The sequence below is a fragment of the Nyctereutes procyonoides genome, unplaced genomic scaffold (assembly GCF_905146905.1).
Source record: "Nyctereutes procyonoides isolate TBG_1078 unplaced genomic scaffold, NYPRO_anot_genome, whole genome shotgun sequence".
NCBI classification, from domain to species: Eukaryota; Metazoa; Chordata; class Mammalia; order Carnivora; family Canidae; genus Nyctereutes; species Nyctereutes procyonoides.
Window position 1 is genome coordinate 10,253,431 of NW_026575128.1, and position 24,883 is coordinate 10,278,313.

Genomic DNA, 24,883 nt, shown 5'->3' on the forward strand with positions numbered 1-24,883 from the left:
GAAAAAAATAACTAGAGCTCTTTTCTTAGGTAACTAAACTTGAATTGTGAATCAAGTATGAGCTACAACACCAGAAATTAACTCCTCTTATTTCTTACATGTATTTAGACATTTCAAATTTATAAAGAGTTGCTTTGTGGCATTTATTTTGTGTGTGTGTGTGTGTGTGTGTGTGTATTTGCTGAGAGAAGATATTGTAATGAGGAAGAATCTTAGATTATATTCATTATGTATAAATACACATGTGTTATAATTTTTGTGAAGTAGTCTTTTGCTGAATAACTGAGTGATTAAATTTTGTGGTACTTTAAGACGCACATAGAGCTGGATTAAGATTTTTGGAGGTCCTAAACACTGAAAAGAGTTTGATGTCCCATCACCTCACCTAATATGTAAATAAAAACAAAGACAAAAAGAGTAAGTAAAGAAGTCCAAAAAATTTCTGATTTTTCTCCGTGATGACTACTTCAGTGCTTTTGCTGAAATATTAAATTTAAAAATTTTTAGGAAGTCTTTTTGGTTTTTTATTCTGGCTTCGCTGGTGCCCTAAACCACCTAAAGCATATGCTTAATCTGCTTGTTGTATAAAGCACAACTGGCAGCACAGAGGTTCCAGTCTTAGTTCAGAGAGCATAAGCAATCACTATACAGTACTTCCAATGAAAATCTAATATTTATTGATAGTTCACTGAAGTATATTCAAAGGTGAATATCTCTGCCTTTACTAATTTTACATTCTAATATGGTATAAGAAAGATCCACAGTTAGGCATCTATTATATTGAAAGTAGTGGTTTCTCTTTTAGTATAATAATGACCTGTCTTTCAAACATCAGAAAAGAGGCTTCATATTAAATATGGCCATAGAAAATTTCTCCCCAGCAGTTCATACTCATTTTAAAGTGCTTATAGAAATGTAATTTATCAGGTTATTTTGTGCTTTTCTTCATTGACTCACTTATGCAGTTTCTGAATGATTAACTTATGGAAATGTATATGTGGTATCTATAATTTCCTTGCTAGTATAAAAGTCTTCCTTTTTGTTGTATTTATAGATCCAACAGAGGTGGAAAACAGACTACTACCCTCAAGGACCTTTCTATCATTTCATAATTGTGACTTTGGCATTTTATTTCTGAGTTTCAGTAGACTTTTTTATGTAAGTCATTTTGTAAAGTAAGTAAATAAATGCTCAGTAAGCAACTCAAAAGCTTAAACATAATAGAAACAATTGATACTTGTATATTGTTTCGTGGTTTTAACACATGAAGCACACATTATTTAATCTCACAACTCTGAGCTAAATGTGGTAATTATCCCCATTTTTTAGGTGAAGTAATTGAGGCTTGTAGAGATTGTGACTTAAAGCCAATAAGTACTGGATTTAGGATTTGGACTCAGATCATGGGGCCCCAAATCTTATGCCTTTCCCATTAGTTAAGAGTCCATGATCAGACACTAGACTCCTAAAGAAATTAAATCATTACATGAAATATATTTTTGATTATTCAAGTGTAGTACCATTACTCTTCTCATGAATTATATTAGAAGTGAGTAATATTGTTAAAAAGCTTTTAAAAATAAAAAATAAATAAAAAGCTTGATTAACTTAACCAAAGGATTAAGGTTGATACTACCATAAGTTATGTTGATATCATGTGCCCTGGTAATATGTGATGAGGGCACATCACTTCTGTGGTATGATTCCTCCCAAATCCATAAACAGGATAATTCTGACAAAATTTTAGACCAACCCAAATTGAGGGATGTTCTATAAAGTTCCTGACCACTACTCTTCAAAAGTGAAGATCAAGGAACTGTCACAGATTAGAAGAGGCTAAGCAAACATGATGACTATATATAATGAGGTATTCTGGATTGGATCCTGAAACAGAAAAAACACATTGATGTAAACATGTAAATAGAGTCAGGGTGCCTGGATGGTGCAGTCCGTTAAACATCTGACTCTTGGTTTTGGCTCAGGTCATGACCTCAGGGTTCTGGAATCGTGCCCATTGTTGGTCTCCATGATCAATGTGGAGTCTGCTTGAGGTTCTCTTCTCCCTTTGCCTGGTTCCCCCCTCCCCCCTCTCTAAAATTAATAAAATTTAAAAATGCAAATAGAGTCTCTAGAATTTGATTAATAGTATAAAACCAATGTTAATTTTAGTTTTGATAGCTGTACCATTGTTATGTAAGATGGTAACATTAGAGGAAACTGGATAAAAGGTAAATAAATATAAATTTAAAATTAGTCAAATGAAAATTCAGCAAAATAACTTTATCACATATATTTGAAAGAAAGATGAAAAAGTTCTTTTCCAAACAGTAATGGTAAGGTCAAAGAACATGGAGATTCTAGGAAAAAACCTATCTTTGAATTAGGCTGCTCTGTGAGTTAATGCAGTATGTTAACTATGAGAATTTATTTAAATTATTTTCCTTTGCTCATGCCTATGTACAGAGAATCTATACATTTTTATTCTCTCAGTTTATAACATTGAAGTTGTTTGTAAGAAGAGAATTCTGGGGAAATGAAAACTGAACTTTTTAAATTCAATATTTATTTTTCTTTCATTTTGTTCTCTGCAGTGGACAATCACTCTGGATGTTGGGTACCCAACCATGGATAGTTAGGTCATGGGGAAGAATCAGTCTCTTCAGTAAATGTACAAACTTTGCAACATGGAGGGTGAATTGCAGAAATGCAACAGGGTAAGTGGAAAGAGCACTAGTTTTGATTCTAGCCTTAAATACTAGGTCTGTCCACTTTGTAGCATGACTTTGGGCAAATTCTTAACTTCTCAGAGCAGTTTTTTATTCTCTACAATAGTTGTAAGAATGAAATAAGATGAGTAAAATACCTGTATCTACTAGACATTCAAAAATTAATAAATTCAAAAGTATTGGTTGTTATTATATACCTAATACTTTGCTATATATGAACCATAGTGAATATAAAAACACACTGAATGAAATGGCTTATAATCTCAAGGAGTTTTTAACCCTTGGGAAGAGATTAAAACATGACTAGATGAAACTATTAGGGAAAAAAACCTTACAGAATTCCCTGGAACATTAAACTGTGTTGTAAAGACAGTGAAAGCAGTGATTAGAAGGGAGAAGAATCCTTTGCTTGTTTTATGAAAGCAGTGGCCTTGAGAAAAGCCTTTAGGAATTGGTACACAGAGTAGTAGCAACTAATATTTTTGGAGAGCTTTAAGGTTTCTGAAGAGTTTTCACAAGTATTTTAATCATGATGTTCACATTACTCTATGAGATGAGTTTTATAAGCCCCATCTTGGAGATAACATGGGACTCAGGGGCAGAATTAGAACGGAAGCCTTGCAATGCTATGAAATTTCTATGCTCATTTTGTAAAAATATTTTATTTTCCAAGCATTTTCATAATTATTTTCTCATCACCTGAAACAGCCATGTCAGAAGATGAAATCAGAGATACTACCTGACCCATGCAAGTTCCCCCAGCTAATTAGTTGGAAAAGCAGTACTGGGACCTGTGTACCTGAATGTGTATTCTTTCCATCTTTCTACATTATCACATTGTCTTAATTTCCAGATGGTGAGGAGGGAGGGAGAAAGGGACCAGTACTCCATTTGAACTGGTTCTGTGGCACACACACATAATCACAGAGAAGACCCTCAACTTTTCAGGGCTGCATTAATCCTGGCCATGTAACTAGAGACTATCATTCACCCAACTTGTGCTGAGAATGACGTATACGAACGGGGAAACTGAATCACCACACCTTAAATTGCTGGTAAAATGTGTTTTACCTCGTCATTCACATTTGTGCTCTATTTTGGAATCACTTCCCATGAGATGGCAATTAAAATAGACATTTTGATTCATGTGATTATGGAGGGTTCTATTCCTTATCTAGCTAATTTTGGTCTAAATACAGATTATTGAGTGAGAGTTGTAGGCCAGTCTGTTTTCATTTAAGAAAACACAGGATGAACCTGGATCTTTAGAACATCATAGCGCTCTTGTCTTAAGGGAACACAATGATCTAGGCCTTATTGTATATGGCGATTTACTAGCATCTACTTTACAGCACAAAATCACCAATCTTACTTCACACTTCCAGGGGTTAATGCACCTCCCAAAGCACATCAAAACTCTGTTACAGTCCAGAGATGGTGTCTTCCCCAAAGTTAAATATATCCACTGCCACTTTTCCTCCAGTGAGGATGACTGTTACAAACTGTCATGCTTCATTACACAGTCTTTGACTATTTTTTTTACTTTTATTTTTTGTCTTTGACTATTCTTGTCTCAAAGCCTGTCAGCCTCTGACCATAAATTGAAACTTTTAGTAATTGGCATCTTAATATAATTTCTTTGCTTACAGAAGTATTTTCAATTGGTTATATTCAAAGCTGGATTCAAGTTTTCCCCATTTGCAAGATGCTGCCTTAGGTCTAAAAAATGATTGTTATGCTGCAGGAATAGAAAAGTCTTTATTTCTTATAACTAACAAAAAAAGTGCTCATCTTCTTCTTGGGGTCGACAGTCTCACTTTTCGCAGCTTCCACGCCCCCCCCCCCCGCGTCCATCTTGGGAGGCTGGTTACCTCTGCGTTACCGAGTTTGGGGGCGCGCGCGTCAGGGGGCTTGGGCCGGGGCGTTACAGTGTGAAAGCAGGTTTGGGTCGTGGGGTTGACTCTAAAAGCCTGTCTACGAAGTTGTATTTTGGAGAAAATGTTCATTTATGAAACGCTGTCTGTAAAACGGGTCGTTTGTGGGGGTCGTTTGTGTACGTAACCGCGGAAGGCTCAGAGGCCGATCCCCGCCCCGGCCACGAGGCGGCTTTTGCTTAATTCCAAACCAGAATAACCTGTTGCGGGACTTGAAGCTCCCGCAGTTGTTGGTCGGCGTCCCCGCCAGCGGCGCGCAGATCCCGCCAGGCAGTCGCGCGCCCGGCGCTTGACAGGAAGGCAGTCACGTGGCAGCCGCAAAGCGGCGCTTTGCGACCTCGATGACAGGCAAAATGTGCGACAGCCTCGGCGCCGGCCAACCAGGGGCGGAGGCGGCGGCCAGGGAGGAAGCGGAGGAGGCGGAGGCGGCCGAGGGGTTCGCCCGCCTGCTCGTTCGCCTGGTTTCCCCGCCCCCGCCGGTCTCGCCGCCGCAGAGGGGAGCCGGGTGCGCGCTGTCGTAACCTGCCCTCATCCTGGCCGGCGACGGGAAGACCGGACCCCCATCCCGACCAAGCTCCCTGACAGGGCGGCTGCGGCGTGGGCTCCGCGGGGCGCAGGCGGGCGGCCCGGGCGCCTGAAGGTTACCGAGTGCATGAGCGCCTAGCCTCCCGCGCTGCCCCGCCCGCCGGCCCGGCGGCCCTCCCGCCGGCTCGCCCGCCAGCCCCTCGGCGCCCGGCGGCGGCGGCGGCGGCGGCGACGGCCGCAGGAGGCGCCGTTTCCCTCCCAGGTGCGCGCTTCGCTCCCGGAGCCGCGGAACTCGGCGGCCGCCATGGCGTCCAACATGGACCGGGAGATGATCCTGGCGGATTTTCAGGTGAAGTACACGGCTTGTTCCTCTCCCACCTCCAGCCTCGTGGGCTCCCGGTGCCGGAAGGGTAGTCTTTCCTCAGGGGTTGTCAGAGCGTGGCAGTGGTGTGTGGTTTGGGCGTTTTTATTTGGTACGTGGCGTGTGTGTGTGTGTGTGTGTGTGTGTGTAGCCATCGGGAGCGTGCGGCTCATCTGCTGGGTGGGGTGTGTGTACAGTGTGTCATGAACGGATTTGCAGGACGAGGAGGCGTTAGGATACTTGGTTTGCTGTATGTGTGTGGGCTGTGTAGTGTTCCCTGTATTATGTGAAGAAGAGGTGGGATTTGGGGGTGTTAAGTGTGAGGCTTGTAAGTGTGGGGTTCTGGGGGTCGGAGTTTTGGGTTGCTCCCTGAGGAGAGCGCTGTGCGGAGAGTGTGTTGTGGGTGTGGCGTATTGTATTAAGAGGTGAGTAAAAAGGAACGAGGGGGAGGCGGTGATGGAGGTAGGGGCTTTTTCAAGGAGGAGTAAACATTGTAGACTTTGCCTATTGGAATCTTTGGAGGATATGAAGATAAAGAGGAGGCCAATACGCTGAATGTACCAAAGTATCCTTGCGGTGAATTCATAGCTTAATAAATTACATATTTGCGGATTCCCTTTCCCTACAGATGTGAATTGCTTGGTTGGTGTCCCAACCGCAGGAATAATTTAAAGGATAAGCCAAGGTTATTCTTTTATTTAGCCCAAATGTAGTTACACTAATATTTGAGCATCTTAAGAAGGCTCGTTGAAGATGGAGGTGGACCCCGTCATGAAAGACTTGAAGTTAGAATATCCCATGAACTCCGTCTTTGCCTTCTGATGTTTGATGAGGAAAATGTAGTGAGATTATCTTTAACCATTCATTTTGGCATTAACTTAGAAGCTACTGTTATGTATAGGCAGACTTTTCTCTAACACAGTCATCACTGCACATGGTCTAACACTAGCATAGTACGGGATAGTTTTTCTTATTGAGATTTTGTTGGGCTGCTCTTCTTCTTTCTCTTATTTTCCTTATTTTGTGACTTACTATTAGGGTGGTCATTTCTGGAGTTTGCTCTTTATTTTACTCAGGAGTGATATCTGATGTGTTGGGAATATGGTTATATCTGCGTTTGATTATACCATAACTTCCAAACTCATAGGTGTTCTGAAGGTAAAAGTTGACCACAAGATTTTGGTGTTTTCTAAGATTGCTCTGAGATTTTATTTTGCTTAAGTCTTTTATTCCCTTTTCCCTTTTTTTTCAGTCTCCAGTCTTTTAGCTAATATGGAATGTGGTCGTATGAAAAAAGCACTCTCTTTCTAGGAGTATTTTATCCTGTTACAAAATTGCTTTATAGAAAGGGCTTTAGACAACAATAAGTGTAGTTTATCTCACTAAAAGCTTTAAGATAATTATAACTTTATTTTGATTCACCAGTTTTTTTAATGTCCTGTAACAAGTTGTAGCTACTTGTTTTCTTATTATTTGTGATAATATGCTTACTGTGAACTTCTATATTGGCCAAGGACAGGAAATTTAGGATTCTTGTACTCAGAGACAAAGTAAGATTTTCTGACAAGCATTTGGGATATTATTTTGATCACATTAATACATTCTGTTTTTCTGTTCACACCAATGGCACTGATGTGAACAGTTGTTTACAAAACAAGGAAAAGCTATGGCATTCTCAATGTTTGCCAAATGGTGAAAGTTTATTTCATATTGTCAAATAGGTAAGAACACTAATAGAAAGTTATTTACAAACTATGCACATATATATGTATATATATAAAATATTTTATTTATTTATTCATGAGAGAATCAGAGAGTCAGAGACATAGGCAGAGGGAGAAGCAGGCTCCATGTAGAGAGCCTGATGTGGGACTTGATCCCGGGACTCCAGGATCACGCCCTGGGCCAAAGGTAGACTCTCAGCCGCTGAGCCACCCAGGCGTCCCTAAACTATGCACATATTAAGTGCATTAGCCTTTTGTGTTTTTAGGAACCTTGTGTTCCTCTCAAATGATGATTCCAGATCAGTTTGCTTAGTGGACTTACTTTTAGAATCAATTATTCTTCCTACTTTTAAGATTATGTAAACTTTTTGTAGGATTAATTTTTTAAGAATTAGTATTTATCCAGTTATCAGAAACTAGATAATTTTAAAGATTGCAGTTCAAGTTTTTTTAAGATTGATTGATTGATTGATTTATTTATTTATTTATTTATTTATTTATTTATTTATGATAGGCAGAGAGAGAGAGAGAGAGAGAGAGAGGCAGAGACACAGGAGGAGGGAGAAGCAGGCTCCATGCTGGGAGCCCGTTGTGGGACTCGATCCTGGGACTCCGGTTGGGCCCTGGGCCAAGAGTAGGCGCTAAACTGCTGAGCCACCCAGGGATCCCTACAGTTCAAGTTTTATAATGTGGATACTTAGATGTTACTGCTTTCATCTGTAACTGTGCAAATCAGTTTCTCTCCAAAAGTGAACACATGACTGTGTAATTAATAATTTCGAGAATTCAGTGCCACCTTTGTTGAAAGGGATATGATTTTTTTAAAAAGTTACTTAAATTCCAATTAGTTAACATACAGTATCGTATTAGTTTCAGGTATATAATGTAGTTATTCAACACTTCATGCAATACCTGGTGCTCATCACAAGTGTACTCCTAAATCCGCATCACCCATTTAACCCATCCTCTCACCTACCTCCCCCTGACAGTCATCAGTCCATTCTCTATAGTTCAGTGTCTGCTTGTTGGCTTGTCCCCCTTTCGTTACTTTATTGAGAAACGGACATTATTTTTAAATACCAGATTTTAAAAATAAATAAGTTTCAGATTTTGATTATTGCTAGATAATGGGTTCTTATAAATACAGTCCCTAAATACGGACAAACTTTTTTTTTTTTTTAAGATTTATTTAAGAGAGAGTGTGAGTGCGAATGCATGTGGGGAGGGGAGAGGCAGGGGGAGAGAGAGAGAGAGAAGCAGATTCCTCACTGAACAGGAGCTGAGCTGGAGCTGGGGCTTGATCTCACCACCCTGTTACCATGACCTGAGCAGGAATCAAGAGCCCCATACTCAACCAACTGAGTGATCCAGGAGCCCCAGAAAAACTTTTGAGAAAGATTTTTGTATTCCAACTCAATGAAGAAAGGACTTCTGTTGAAACTGATCAGTGAAGGAATAGTTAACAATTGTAATTTAAAGGACAGCCCCTGTGGCTCAGTGGTTTAGTGCCACCTTCAGCCCTGGGCGTGATCCTGGAGGTCTGATATTGAGTCCCAAGTTGGGCTCCTGGCATGGAGCCTGCTTTTCCCTCTGCCTATGCCTCTGCTCTCTCCCTATGTCTTTCATGAGTAAATAAATAAAATCTTAAAAAAAAATTACCTGGTTTCTTATAACTGAATAAGTAATGGATGGAAAGTTACACCTCCATCCATGACTTAATAAGATAGGTTTGGGATTTTATACATCAGTGAACTCATTACAAAGCAAATTGTCCTCTTAGGGCACCTGGTGGCTCAGTGGTTGAGCATTGTGCCTTTGGCTCAGGTCATGATCCTGGGGTCCTAGGATCGAGTCCCGCATCAGGCTCCACACGGGGAGCTTGCTTCTCCCTCTGTCTGTGTCTCTTCTTCTCTCTCTGTGTCTCTTATGAATAAATATATAAAATCTTTAAACAGACAAAAAAAAAACCAAATTGTCCTCTTAAAGATTTCTCCCTCAAATAATAACAGCTTTTAATTAAAAATTTTTAAAAAGATTTTATTTATTTGAGAGAGAATTAGTTGAGAGAGAGAGAGTGAGCACACAAGCAGGCAGATGGAGAGGGAGAAGCAGACACCCTTGCTGAGCAGGGAGCCTGAGGTGGGGCTGGATCCCAGGATCCCAGGATCACAACTTGAGCTGAAGGCACATACTTAAACTGACCGAGCCACCTGGGCACCCCCAATTAAATTTTTTTTTTTAATTTTTAACAAAATTGTGGTGAAATACTCATAGCATAAAATTTGCCATCTTAACTTTTTTTTTTTTTGCCATTTTTAAGTGTCCAGTTCAGTGGCATCAAGTATATTCACATTGTTGTGCAATCATCACCACTCTCTATCTCCAGAACACTTTTTATCTTGCAAAACTGAAACTTTAACCATTAAACAATAACTTCCCATTTTCCCCTGCTCTCCAACACCTGGCAACCACCATCCTGTTTTCTATGAATGTGAATATTCTAGGTACCTCATTTAAGGGTAATCGGGCAGTATTTATCCTTTTGTGACTGGTTTGTTTTACTTAGCATGATGTCTCCCAACATTTATCCATGTTGTAGTATGTGTCAGAATTACGTTTCATTTTAAAAGGCTGATATACAGTATATGTATACAGTAGCCCCCAATATGTATGAACCATGGAAATGGTTTCAGTTACCCTTGGTCAACTCTGGTAGATGATCTGTCTTCCTGATGTATAATCAGAAGGTCAGTAGTAGCCTAATACTTCATCACAATGCCTGGGTCATTCATCTCACTTTATCTCAACATGTAGGCATTTTATCATCTCACATCACCAAAGAAGGGTGAATACAATAAAAGTTTTGAGAGACCACATTTATATAACTTTTATTGCAGTATATAGTATTGTTAAAATTACTCTATCAGTTACTGTTAATCTCACAGTAATGGATTTATAAATTAAACTTTATTATAGGTACGTATGCATAGGAAAAAGCGTAGTGTACATAGGGTTTGGTACTGTCCTTGGTTTCATGCATCTGTTGGTGGTCTTGGGACATAACTTCCAGATAATGGGGGACTGCTGAACCACATTTTGTGTACCCATTCATCTGTCAATGGACAATTTTTTCCGTGTTTTGAATATTATGAGTCATTAATGCCCTTATGAACATAGATGTACAATTATTTGAATCCCTGCTTTTAATTCTTTTAGGTATATATCCAGAAGTTGATTTACTGGATCATATGGGTTTTTTTTTCTTTTTAAGATTTTATTTATTCATGAGAGACACACAGAGGGAGGCAGAGACATAGACAGAGGGAGAAACAGGCTCCTTACAGGGAACCCGATGTGGGACTTGATCCTGGACCCTGGGATCATGCCCTGAGTCAAAGGTAGACATCCAACTGCTGAGCCACCCAGGCGTCCCAATCATATGGTATTCTTTGTGGAACTTCCAGCCATACTGTTACCCATAGTGGCTCACCACCAAAAGTTTGAATGAAGAGAATGACAGCATCATGTTTATTTAAAAAAAAAATTAGCGGTTTATTTATTTACTTCTTTATTAATGAAAGACACACACACACACACACACAGAGAGAGAGAGAGAGAGAGAGAGAGAGAGGTAGAGACAGAAGCAGAGGGAGAAGCAGGCAGGAAGCCCGATGGAGGACTCCATCCCGCCACCACAGGATCATGCCCTGAACTGAAGGCAGACGCTCAACCGCTGAGCCACCCAGGTGCCCTTGACAGCATCATCTTTAATGAATTATTTGTAAATTCACCTCTAGGCACGTGAGTTTATAATTTGGAATAGTCTAACAAAAATCAGTTTTAGGGACGCCTGGGTGGCTCAGCAGTTTAGTGCCTGCCTTTGGCTCAGGACGTGATGCTGGAGTGCTGGGATCAAGCCCCACATTTGACACTCTACATGGAGCTCACTTCTCCCTCTGCCTCTCTCTCTCTGTGTGTCTCTCATGAGTAGATAAATAAAATCTTAAAAAAAAATCAGTTTTAAATGTAAATAGTGTTAGCATCGTATGTTACTGGTAAAGGAATGAATAGAGTAGTACATCTACAGTTCTGGCTGGTCAGAGCCAGGAGGGGGTGTAAAGGAATTTCCTGAGTTTAAAAAACAGGCAGGCATTGATGAATCAGGACAGTTTCTTTCTTTCTTTTGTTTTTTTTTTTTTTGTCCTTAATGTCTTTTTTATAACAAAGAGATGCATTCAGGTGAGCGTTCCAAATCTTGTCCTTTTTGTAATTGTAGAATTCTTTGCCCCCCCCCTTTTTTTTGAGGTTGAGGTGTAGAGCAAAAGTCATTTGATGAAACAAACTTTTAAGGTATATTTGGTTTGCTTAAGATGTGAAAATAGCTATCCAAATGGAGTTGTAGCTGCTATCAAATGATTTCAGTTATAGTAGTTATTTTGGATACATATGAACAGAAAGTGAATATTCCCCTTAACCTTTTTTTCCCCCTTAACCTTGTAATCAATGAATGCTAATTTCTTTTTCCTTTAAGATACATTTTTTTTTAATTTTAAAGATTTTATTCATTCATTCATGAGACAGAGAGAGAGAGAGAGAGAGGCAGAGACACAGGCAGTGGGAGAAGCTGGCTCCATGCAGGGAGCCTGACGTGGGACTCAATCCCAGGTCTCCAGGATCACGCCCTGGGCCGAAGGTGGTGCTAAACTGCTGAGCCATCTGGGTTGCCCCGATACATTTTTATAATACATTTTTTCTTTGGGAACAAAAAAGGGTGCTATAGCTGTTTAGGTTAGCTCACATGTTGGTGTCATATCTTTTTCTATTTACATTTCTCTGTTATTGCAGTTATTGTATAATATAGAAATATAATAGCTTTACTCAAATCAAGGGAAAAAGGGCACAACTTTCACTGGTAGTAATATACACACACACACACACACACATATTTTAAGTAACAAAACCTTATCTGCCTTCCTAAAATAATATTTTTTCTCAACCTAGTTCTAGTGGTCACAGAGTGAGTCTCCTTCTCTAATTTGGCTTTGATTTTGATGTTACTTTCAGTTATGTTTCCTGGATGACACAGTTGTGCCTTTGTTTTCTTCTTCTGGTCTTTCAAGCTAATAATACCTTTACTGCCTAAATTGCTTTATGCATTTTCATATATTGGATTATCAGGATGAGACTTTTAAGTTTTCTTTTGCCTATCACCTTCTCTTGGAAGCATGGACTCTTCCAGGACACTACCAGTAAGACACTTGAAAGTAGTTTCTGCCTTTTCATAACATTTCTTCCTTCTTTTTTTTTTTTTTTTAAAGATTTTATTTATTTACTCTTAAAAGACACAGAAGCAGAGGGAGAAGCAGGTTCCACGCAGGGAGCCTGACGTGGGACTCAATCCCTGGTCTCCAGGATCACGCCCTGGGCCAAAGGCGGTGCCAAACCACTGAGCCACCTGGGCTACCCACATTTCTTCCTTCTAATTGAAGTTGTGAATCTTTTTCTTTTTTAGTTTGACATGAAGAGGTATCTTCTACAAAAGATGCCAGACTGTAGAAGTAGAAATGATATTGATCCACATGGCTAGGTATCCTTTTTGGTGTGTCGTGGCTTAGGGACCAAACTAAATATCCATGGAACATCATATTTATTTCCTGGGAGGTTACCTTAAGTCAGAGATTGAGTACTGTGGCAGAAAATAGTCTTGTCTTTGTCCTTTCTCCACTTTCATTAGAGGGATGAGGCATTTTGTGTACCTGTTTGGATTGTTAGTCATTGGGAAAATAATGTTTTGGTATGTAGAATAAAGTTTAGTATGGAGTGATTGAGAGCGTGGACTTTTAGGTCAGATTGCTTGGATTTAAACCACAGCACTGCCACTCACACATCTTGTGATCTTTGACTACTCATTTCATACCTCTGCCTCAGTTTCCTGATATGAAAAATGAATTAATGCGTATAAAGTGATTAGAACAGTTGTCTGAGGGCAGCCTGGGTGGCTCAGTGGTTTAGTGCTGCCTTCGGCCCAGGGTGTGATCCTGGAGACCCGGGATAAAGTCCCACGTCGGGCTCTCTGCATGGGGCCTGCTTCACCCTCTGCCTGTGTCTCTGCCTCTCTCTCTCTCTCTCTCTCTCTCTCTCTCTCTCTCTCTGTCTCATGAACAAATAAAATCTTAAAAAAACATAGAACAGTTGTCTGAGATACAGTTCAATAAACTTTAGTTATTTTCATTTTATTAAAATATTTATTTATTTATGTATGTATGTATGTCAGAGTGAGAGAGCACAAGTAGGGGGAGTGACAGAGGAAGTGGCAGAGAGAGGCAGGTCCCTGGGATCATGACCAGACGCTTAACCAACTGAGCCCTAGTTATTCTCATTTTTGATAATTTTAATGTATACTTGTTCTGCAGGGGACTTCAGAGATCATCTGTTTCCAGCTTCTCAGTTTTCCTTTTGTGGAAGTTGAGACCAGAAAAAGGAAGTGACTTGTCCAAGTTCCTGGGTTGGTTTGAAACAAAGATTATATCTAGGTACATATATGAGTGTTTATTTTCTAGCTTAATGTGTCATATGGCTTGTATTTCTAGAGGAAAACAAGACTCACCATTCAGAAATTTCCCCAAATGATAAAATTTATATACAAAATGAATTAACAGTACCTGGCATATAGCAGACATGCCAGAAGGGAGAGTGGGCCTGGCACTTTGTTTCTAGACTAGCATTCATTTCAGTCTAGTGCTGTGCTTCTAAGTTTACAGATGGTCAGAAGCCAGGGAATGAAGAGTGTGGTTGGGTTGATGCCTGTTGTTTGCCAGACTAGGTTTATAGACTGTAGATAAGGGGTCAGGAAACTATAGTCTGTAAGCTGGCTACCTGTTTTTATACATGAGGATTTATGGGAATATAGTGATAGCTATTCATTTTCATTTATCTATTGTCTGTGACTGCTTTTTTGCTACACTGACAGAGATGAGTAGTTGAGACAGAGACTTTATGTTGCACAGGCCTAAAATACTTCCTGTCTGGGCCTTTACCATAAAGTTATTTCAGAAACACCCCTCCCCGCCCCCCACCAAACAAATACTTTTCTTTCCAGGTTTCAGTAATTACAAAGTGCTAGAGCATTTGAATGCTTCACAAGTAATGTTACATGGTTGTACACCTCCATAGGAGGCAGTTGTTAAAATATTTCCCTTAGGCAGACTAGAGCTCTAGTTTTTTGCTTTTTTTTGTTTTGGTTTGGTTCTGCTTCTCCGAGCAAGTCTTTTATCCTTTCTGGGTTTGAGTTATTTAGTCTGAAATGGAGATTTGTCTAGAGTCATGTATACCTGAAAACAGGGCTGGACTAGATCAGGTATTCATATAGAATCTGGACAATCACATGGCAGCAGTAGGGGGTTGAGGACATTCAGTTATAATTTAGGTAATACATCTGGATCAGGAATTAGCAAACTATATCCTGAGGGCCAAATTACCACCTGGTTTTGTCAGTGAAGTCTTATTAGAAGATAGTCATGCATACTTATTTACGTGTTGTCTCTGGCCACTTTTGCCCTCAATAGCAAAGTTGAGTAGTTAGTTGATTGCATGGCCTGCAAAGCCTAAAATATTTACCCTGCCCCTTACAGGAAAGCTTGCTGATTCTTGGTCTAGATTAGTGGTGTTCAACTGTAGGTAGTATCTGTTCCCCAGGGGACATTAGGCAATGTCTAGAGACATTTTTGGCTGTCACAACTGGGAGAGTGCTGCTGGCATTTAGTGGGTAGATGCCAGGAATGCTGCTAAACATTCTGCACAAGACATCCCTTCACAGTGAAGAATTATCCATCGTAAAATGTCCAATAGTGCTGAAAAACCCTGATCTGAGTTACTGGTTCTCAAGCTTTAATTTGTTTGTTTTTGAAAGATTTTATTTATTAGAGAGAGAGAGAGCGAGAGAGAGAGCGAGCGCATAAGCGGTGAGAGTGGGAAAGGGGGAGTCAGGTTCCCTACTGAGCAGGGAGCCCGATGCAGGGCTTGATCCCAGGACCCCAGGATCATGACCTGAGCCGAAGGCAGACACTTAACCACGTAAGCTGACCCTCAAACTTTAATCTGTTAATAACCTGGAAGGCTTGTTAAATCATAGATTGCTGGACCCCACCCCAAGTTTTTTTTTTTTTTTCACCCCAAGTTTCTGATTGAATGGATTCTATAGGTGGGGTCTGAAACTTTGCATTGCTCTGGGACTCCAGGATTATGTTGCTGCTGATCCAAGATCTACACATGGGAACAATTGATCCAGATGACTTTAGAAGTTAAATCCATTTCTATGATTTTTTATTTATTTATTTTTATTTATTTTTAATTTTTTAAATTTATTTATGATAGTCACACACAGAGAGAGAGCGAGAGAGGCAGAGACATAGGCAGAGGGAGAAGCAGGCTCCATGCACCGGGAGCCCGACGTGGGATTCGATTCTGGGTCTCTAGGATCGCGCCCTGGGCCAAAGGCAGGCGCCAAACTGCTGCGCCACCCAGGGATCCCATTTCTTTGATTTTTTAAAAATTTTGTGATCTGTTTCATTTTTATAACTTAGGAACGTTGCGTATTTTATTTTATTTTTTTAGACTTTTAAAAAATTTATTTATTAGAGACACAGAGAGAGAGAGAGGAGAGAGACAGGCAGAGGGAGAAGGCGGCTCCATGCAGAGAGCCCGATGTGGGACTCGATCCCAGGTCTCCAGGATCACGCCCTGGGCTGAAGGTGGCACTAAATCTCTAAGCCACCGGGGCTGCCCATTATTTTATTATATGCCCTATGCCCAATGTGGGGCTCAAACTCATAACTCCAAGATCAAGAGTTGCATGCTATCCCACCTGAGCCAGCCAGGTGACCCCAGGCTCTGTGTCTTTATACCCTTATTTTTTGTGCCCTTTAGAAAACTTCCATTTATCTTTTAAAACCTATTAGTTGCCTTTTGCTTATAAGATCAGTGCCATGTGCCCAGTTTTTAGGGTTAATCATTTTGTCTTATGTTTCTTGTGTATGTTTCTCTTCTTTGAGTCTTTTTTTACCTTTTTAAAATTATTTATTTATTTATTTCTAGAGAGAGAGCACCCATGAGTGGGGGGGGGGCAGAGGGAGAGGGAAAGAGAATCTCAAGTGGACTCCATGCTAAGCACAGAGCCTGGTGCAGGGCTCCATCCCAGGACCCTAAGATCACGACCTGAGCCAAAACCAAGAATCAGATGCTCAACCGACTATACCATCCAGGCACTCCTCTTCTTTTGAGTCATATGCCAGTTTGTTAGTAATCACTTTACATGTTTCTTTCCCCTAATGTCAGCTCCTTGAGTGAACAACTGCCTGGGTCTTAACCATCCTTTCCTGCAATATCTATAAGAGGTGCTCAGTGGGGACACCTGGGTGGCTCAATGGTTGAGCGTCTGCCTTTGGCTCAGGGTGTGAAGAGTCCCAGGATTGAGTCCCTCATTGGGCGCCCTGTGAGGAGCCTGCTTCGTGTCTGCCTTTCTCTGAATCTCTCATGAATAAATAAATAAAATCTTTTTTTTTTTTTAAAGGTGCTCATTGAATGTATTTTTGGAGGAATATTATGAATATTAGCTGTTATGGTACAAATAACAGCTACAAAGAATATAATTGTAGGTTTACATGTACAGTTGACCCTTGAATAATACAAGGATTTGGGGCACCAATCTGTATGTTTGAAAGTCTACACGTGATTTGGACTTCCCTCACATTTAATCGGTAATGGCCTGTTGTTGACTGGAAGCCTTACTGGTAACATAGTCAGTTAACACATATTTTATATGTTATATATATATATTTTTTTAACAATAAAGCAAGCTAGAGAAGATTTTATTAAGAAAATAGAAAATACATATACAGTACTGTATTGAAAAAAATTTGGTATATGGATACACACACTTAAAATGTGTGGTTTTCAAGGATCAGGTGTATTTTTAAGCATCTACTGTTGACATGATTTTGAATAATAAAATCTGTTAATGAGAGAATAAAAATTGGGCTGTTCTGTTGAATTGAAGATTATTACTTTAAAATGACCCATTTGAAGAGAAGTACATAAGGTGATGTGGCAACATATAGGGCTTGAGGTCAATAACTTAGGGAAATTTGAATGTTGTTACTGAATTGCTCTGCATCAACACTTCTCTTGATTTTGGTTTCACTTTCAAACTTTTTTAAGGCAGAAATTTCAAATAAAAATTGTTTACCATATTAAATCATTAGTCATTGGCCTTAAGGTGAGTTTGAGAAAATTTTAAGAAGCAGCTTGGGAACATTAACAGTATTGTTGTACCTATCTTTATTCTTATTTGTGGTTATAGAAGAATAAGTGAGGTAGAAAGGATGGGATGTCAAGTTGTAGTAAGAAGAGAGAAATGCTGCAGGTTATGTGTACCTTAATGGCGGGTGGAGTTAGGTTCCAGCCACCTGTTTTTTCCTCTCCATTTTACCTTGATTTCTTGGACTATTTTTTTTTTTTAAAGATCTTATTTATTTATTCATGAGAGACACACACACACAGACAGAGACACAGGCAGAGGGAGAAGCAGGCTCCATGCAGGGAGCCTGATGTGGGACTCGATCCCGGGTCTCCAGGACCAGGCCCTGGGCTGAAGGCGGCACTAAACTGCTGAACCTCCCGGGCTGCCCAATTTCTTGGACTCTTTAATGATTGAGGTATAATGTTAGTGAGAGGAGAGCTTTGTCTCTTGTGCCCTCTTGGCTATCCACCTTCTTTCTCCCAAGGGAAAAGTAGTGGTTGAACTTGTTTATTTTTTTGAAAGATTTTATTTATTTGATGGAGACAGAAAGCAAGCACAAGCAGGGGGAGCAGCAGAGAGAGGAGAAGCAGGCTCCCACTGAGCTAAGAGCCCAACATAGGGCTCAATCCCAGGACCTTGGGATTCTGACCTGAGCTGAAAGCAGACACTTAACCAACTGAGCCACTCAGGCACCCTGAAATTGTTTTTTTTTTTTAAATTTTTATTATTTTTATTTTTAAAGATTTTATTTATTTATTCATGAGAGACACACACACACACACAGAGAAGCAGAGACACAGGCAGAGGGAGAAGCAGGCTCCATGCAGGAGCCCAATGTAAGGACTCGATCCCGGGACTCCAGGATCATGCCCTGGGCTAAAGGCAGGCGTTAAACTGCTGAGCTGCCCAGGGATCCCCTGTTTGTTTTTTTAAAATATAATTTTAGCTGCGTCCTTTGACATGTAGTGAAAGTGAGGTGGAGATACAATTGAACGTTCTTATTTTAGGTTTAATGGGGGGGGGTGGGTAATAAAATTAGCATCTAGTTTTTGATTGTTTTGTATGTGCCAGGTACTATGCTAGGCTCTTAACAGCTAAATTCTACAGTGACCGTATTGAGATCTGTTGATACAGTTCTCCATGATTTCTGTGTGCCTTGTGATCGGAGACACTGACTGCTCTTGTTTTCTCTCTTTTCAAGCATGTTTGTATAGTGAGCTGCCTTGGAAGATAGAGGTAGTGTCTCCCTCTAGAGCAAAGGGTAGGCATGCATACTCTTTGCAGTTTGAAAGATTTGGGTTCCTCTAGGCTCTGGGTTTCTCTTTTAATGCAATCCATTGCATGGTAGGTATCACGTGGCCTGCTTTGTGTTGCACTGTGGGAAATGGGACTGGGGAACTACATAAGAAAATGCTAATATTCTGACAATGAATATTGTCAGAGTCATAAAGTTCATTTTCTCCAACCCAGGAGTCTAGGTCTTATGCCAGCATCCATGAAACTGGCAGGCTAATTTGTTAGCTTGCAAGTAGGGTAAAAAATATCAGATCTTTCACTGCTTTAATAGTTTTGGCAACAAAGCTAGTATGTTGGTAGACACATGGCTTTTTGGGAGAGAAAGGTGAGGGCTCATGGGCTGGTTAACAGAATTAGAGGGGGGGATCCCTGGGTGGCGCAGCGGTTTGGTGCCTTTGGCCCAGGGCACGATCCTGGAGACCCGGGATCGAATCCCACGTCGGGCTCCCGGTGCATGGGGCCTGCTTCTCCCTCTGCCTATGTCTCTGCCTCTCTCTCTCTCTCTGTGTGACTATCATAAATAAAAATAAAAAAAAAACCAAACCAGAATTAGAGGGGCATCCATGGAATTGATACTGAACACCTCGACCAAATTGTTAAGTGACTTTCTACTTTATTGCCTTTTAATGAGGAAGAATTAGAGAGGTGATTACAGACTGAGTATCAGGAAGTAGGTTCAGACACAGTTGCCTGAATATTCTGGTTTTTGCTGTTAACAACCCTCAAATATCCTCTCTGGTAGACAGAATTTTTTTCACCAATGTATCAGATTCAGAGTCAGACTCCCCCCTCAATGTAACAACTAGTACTAAGATTTGTTCCGCTGGGCAGGAAGTTCTGCCTCTTTTAGACTACATTTACAGACCTATGTACACCTACACTTGAGTGCAAAAGGAGGCAAATTTGCAACCTCTGAGTGCACAAAACAACTTTCTCTGGTTTGAGAGATGAGAGGATGGAGGTTAATGATGTCTTAGGGCTCAGTCCTTCCTTTGGAGAAACCTTTATTCCCCATTTCACTAAAGCAAAGCTACTGATTCATTGGGGTCCTCAATCCATAGAGTTTTTCCTAAACCTGGGCATGGTTCACCAGTGATTTAGCGAAGCCGAAACTGATTTGTCTGGTTGTCTTCCGGGGCTGTTCAGCCTCTGTGCCAGCTATGCAGACTGATAGTGGGTGATTGCTTTCTCAGTGCATAGAACTCAAGGCTGTTCTTATAGCTCTGGCTAGTATTCTCCTTCATAAAACTTGTGTTTCTAGTGCCCCTTGGCTTGTTGCCCATGGCCTAGCTATTCGGTCTGCCACTTGGAAACTATAGACTGGCAGATTAAAGACAGCTCTCTTTGAAGCTGTGAACTATGGAAACAAATTATAGCTGCTGATCAAACTGTCTGGATCACTCATGTAGATGCCCACAATAAGGGACTGTTCTCTAATGAAGCCCACTGGAATCAAGCTTCTGATTGAGTCTGTACTGCCCAGAGCCATCATTGTTGTCTGGATCCATCCATCATATTAGATGTGATAACACATCAGCTATCATAAAATGGGTGTAGACTTAAAGACTATTTATTTCTGATGCAGAGGGTAACATTGCTCTACTTGTGAATTCTGCCAAAAATTGACCTGTCACATAATGAGAGAATCCACATTTGCTTTTAGCAAATTTAATACATTGGAACTTTGGCCTTCCATTCATAAGTATCAGTGCTGCCTCACTGCTGTTGATACTTTTTTTCTGGGTGTGGTGTTGCTGTTATAGTTCAATTAGCTGACTGGCCACAACATTTTGGCCTGTGAAACTAATCTTTGTTGTGCTTTTGGGTTTTCTGGACCATTTGCAGTCTGACAATGGTGAACTTTTTATTTTAAAGCCACTCAGCAGTGATCTTGATAATCAAGATGCTTGAGGGATCTTTCATGCTCCCTAGCATCCACAGACATCAGGTAAGTGGATAAATGTTGAACATGGAAGCATCTTTTTCCTTAGTAAGTCAGGCCACTGAATGCAGCTATGACCAGAAAGGGATCATCTCATCTTGGTCACTTACTTCATGACCCAATAATCGGGATGGAAGGGTTGGGAGGATATATATATATATATATATACACACACACACACACACACACACACATATATATATATACTTGTATATATGCGTATATATATGTATATATATATAAAACGAATTCAGATTTTTTTAATATAAGATTTTTTTTTTGTTTATTTGAGAGCAAGAAGGAGGAAGAGAGAGAGAGAGAGAGAGAGAGAGAGAGAGCAGGGGTGGAGGGTCAGAGGGAGAGAGAATCCTAAGCATATTCCATGTGGAGAGCAGAGCCCAACACGGGGCTCAATCTCAGGACCCTGGGATCATGCCCTGAACTGAAACCAAGAGCTAAACACTTAACTGACTGTGTCACCCCAGGCATCCCTTCAAATTTAGATTCTACCCTGACTATTTCTGGGCATGAAGCTTCTTTTTCTTCTACCTACAGTACAGAGCCAGCCTGTTGGTACACCTTTTATGTGGCAGTATGCCAAGAGGTAGCCTTGTGATTCAGACTTAATTCTCGTTTAGCCACCTGGATTCTCATGTTGGTTAGACATGGTCTAGATCATAAGGATAATGACCACTGGTTGAGTACCCTGTTTGCTGAGTTCCCCTACAGTGGCCCTTGTGGGCCAATGGGGACCATTAATGGGTTTCTGTAGGTTTAATAAAAATTCCCTTGCTTATTTCACACTGACATTTCTAGGGGAAAGGCCTAAGTATGAATGAGTAGGAGAAGACTGGAAAAAAGCTGCAATTATAGCTACTGGAATGGAACATAATTTTGTGGTAGTGGAGGGAAAGCCAACGATCTTGACACCTAGGAAGGAACACCTTAGACCTCAGAAGAAGCTTTGGGGAAGGCAGAGACATTCAGAACCACACTTGAAACTTTCCTTAGTTTCCAGGAAAACATCCTGATGCGGCTCTTGCAAAATTGCAGGCACATAGTTGCTGGGGTCTGCCATCCTCCCATTAGAGTGCTCAGCTCTGATCACCATTTGGTTATCATTCCCTTTAATTTTACTGAGAAATCTATTGGAAACTGCAGGGGTTGCCCCATACCTTCCATGCAAAACACCTGTCATTACCTGCTCACATCTACCCACATGTCTTCCATAGCCTTTGCTCAGGGATTCTGTTGGGCGGATTACTGGTGGCCTGCACAATTAGGATAGTTTGGACTGACTGCCTTCATTCAGTTCTTTCAAAAACAAAGACTATACTTAATTATTCAAACTGAATTTGGGAACTCCAGGCCTGTCACCTGTCTGGGAGGCCATGTTGGGATATAGATTGTCTCCCAGGTTGATGTAGGTCTTCCGAAAAATATGGACTCTTGTACCTCTTGAATATTTAACAAAGCACTACTAGTAGATCTTAGAGCCTTCGGTGGACTGTGGAGATCTCTCCAAAGTGAGACTATCCTTAATTTTTTAGGGAGGCTTCCCAGAGTCTTAACTGATTTGTTATTTATGTGCATCCTGTAGGCAGTTAACTTTATGAGGGAAGTTATTGAGTTAGAATAGATGGTTCAGAATTTGTTCCTGATTCTTTTTGCTGATATGATCAGTTATACACCTTGGTCCTAGGAAGCATTCAGATTAGTCTCAACTCACTGACCAGCATTGTTATGGATGATAAAATTGCCCTTATAGGCTGAAGCAGAATCTGTATAATTGTTAATATATCCTGTTGTTCTGGATTAATGCCTTGGGCCAAGTGGAAAGGTTAGGGACAGGGACTTTAGGGACAGGGACACCTGGGTGGCCCCAGTGGTTGAGCATCTGTCTTTGCCTTAGGTTGTCATCCTGGGGTCCTGGGATCGAGTTCCACATCAGGCTCCAGAGGGAGCCTGCTTCTCCCTCTGCCTATGTCTCTGCCTCTCTGTCTCTCTCATGAATAAATTAAAAAAAAAAAAAACTTTAGGGACGAAGACACCAGACTTTCAGAGGTAGACCCTAATGTTTCATGGGATTTTCTTCAGCTTATTCAGGGGTGGAACTCTGAGGAGCATGGTTGAATCAGATCTGAAGGTTGGCTTCATCCTGCTGCCTGTTGATAACTGTTTTAATTAAATGCTGTATGAAACAAATTGAATGGGTTTAGTCCCAGTCACTTGTCAGTCAGATTAATCAGAGTGGCCATTGGAATCTATACTCATGAGAAACTTTGTCAGCAGCCAAGATGGTTTAGAAGTGAGAGACAATTCTCTTTGTCTAATATCATCACATTTTATGAATAGAGACAGCAATTGTTACAGTCTATCTTTTCAAGGGTGTTGTATTGTGACCAGCCTAGATAATGTCTCCTTCCAGATCAAAGGGCAAGTTTGTTTACAATCTGGGAGATAAAGATATTTTTTCCCTCCAGAGCAAAGGGTGGGTATGCTCTCAGGATTCTTCTCCTGTAGTGCAGTCCTGTAATGCATGAACAGTTGTCACCTGGCTCACTATGTATCACCTTGTGGCTAATCAGATTTGCGAACCCATGCAAGAAACTGCTGATACTCTGGCTACTGCTATTGTGAGTAATAAAGTACATTATTATTATTATTATTATTATTATTATTATTTTAAGATTTTATTTATCTACTCATGAGAGACACACGAGAGGCAGAGGCACAGGCAGAGGGAGAAGCAGGCTCCATGCAGGGAGCCCGATGCAGGACTCGATCCTGGGATTCCCAAGATCATGCCCTGGGCCTAAGGCAGGTGCTAAACCGCTGAGCCACCCAGGGATCCCAAGTAGTTTATTCTTGACCTAGGAGACTTGTGTCTTCCTCTAGCAGCCATGAAATTGTAACATGCTAAATCATTAACTTCTAAGTAAGTAAAATATTAGATCCTTCACAGCTCTTACCACCCTGGAGACTAGGCAGTCCTTTATTATACAGAATGGTTTTGGAGATGGTAATTATAATTACTAATGTTACTCAGCAATACTTTGGCCTATATGGTCAATGTTTTATCTGCATTGTTCAATCTAATTGGTATATGCCATTTAATTTGTGATAGTCATTGTTAATATTCTCATTTTAAAGATGAATAAGTGGAAACGTGTAAGGAGGTTAAGTAATCATCTAGAGATAGGTAGTCATAACAAGGCTGGGTTTGGAACTCAAGTCTGCTCTACTCCAAGGTCAAGTCTGTGATCTTATATATGTATATTTCTCAAATGGGTATGCTAGGAAGTGCTCAAAGTTAAGAATAAATATCAACATCTTGTAGCACCAACTTACTAGAATAACTTAAAAAGAAATACTATGAAGTAAATATAGAGTTTACATGAATTTTAAAGAGAAAATGAAATTTCAAAGATATTGTAAGGATGTGACTTGTTTCCTTTGGGTCATCTACTCCCCTCTTCCCATTGGGGAACATATTTCCTTTCTTCTATCATTATGACTATAATAGTGGAAAAAATTAGTACTGCACTTTTTAAGGTTGCCTTTTAAAAAAAACTGCATCCAGTTATTTTTTGATTCCTTCATCCTGTTGTATCTTTGTGAAACACAAAAAGACAGAAAAAAACGTTTCTCTGGTGTCCCTAGATTTACTGAGACTAATAGAGGGATCAAAAGATGAAAAACTGGGATTAATGGACTTCTGTTTTGAAGTTGTATGTGTCAGGGGTTGCTATTAGGATTACTTAGGTACTAGTAGGATTGCTATTAGGTTGCTATTAGGATTATTTTAGCAAGAGATTATCCTGCCACTGCCCTTCCTTCCTTCCTTCCTTCCTTCCTTCCTTCCTTCCTTCCTTCCTTCCTTCCTTCCTTTAGCTTTTACATTTATCAGTATCTGTATTGTGTTGGTAGAGATTATCCTGCCACTGCTTTTCTTTCTTTCTTTCTTTCTTTCTTTCTTTCTTTCTTTCTTTCTTTCTTTCTTTCTTTCTTTCTTTCTTTCTTAGCTTTTACATTTATCAGTATCTGTATTGTGTTGGTATATGTATATATTTATGCC

The 24,883-nt window shown here is 40.3% G+C and overlaps 1 protein-coding gene across 2 annotated transcripts in view; it reads left to right on the plus strand.

Annotated features, from left to right (window-relative positions):
• Positions 1–5,353: 5,353 nt before the first annotated feature.
• Positions 5,354–24,883, plus strand: part of FAF1 (Fas associated factor 1) — a 454,188-nt gene continuing 434,658 nt past the window's right edge. Inside the window, exon 1 of one of the 2 annotated variants that reach the window (XM_055341966.1) lies at positions 5,354–5,534. In XM_055341966.1, the coding sequence (XP_055197941.1) occupies positions 5,490–5,534 (45 nt within the window). In that variant the 5' untranslated portion in view covers positions 5,354–5,489. Of the gene's footprint in view, positions 5,535–13,724; positions 13,804–24,883 lie in introns of those variants that run through there. The other variant, XM_055341967.1, reaches the window with a different exon arrangement.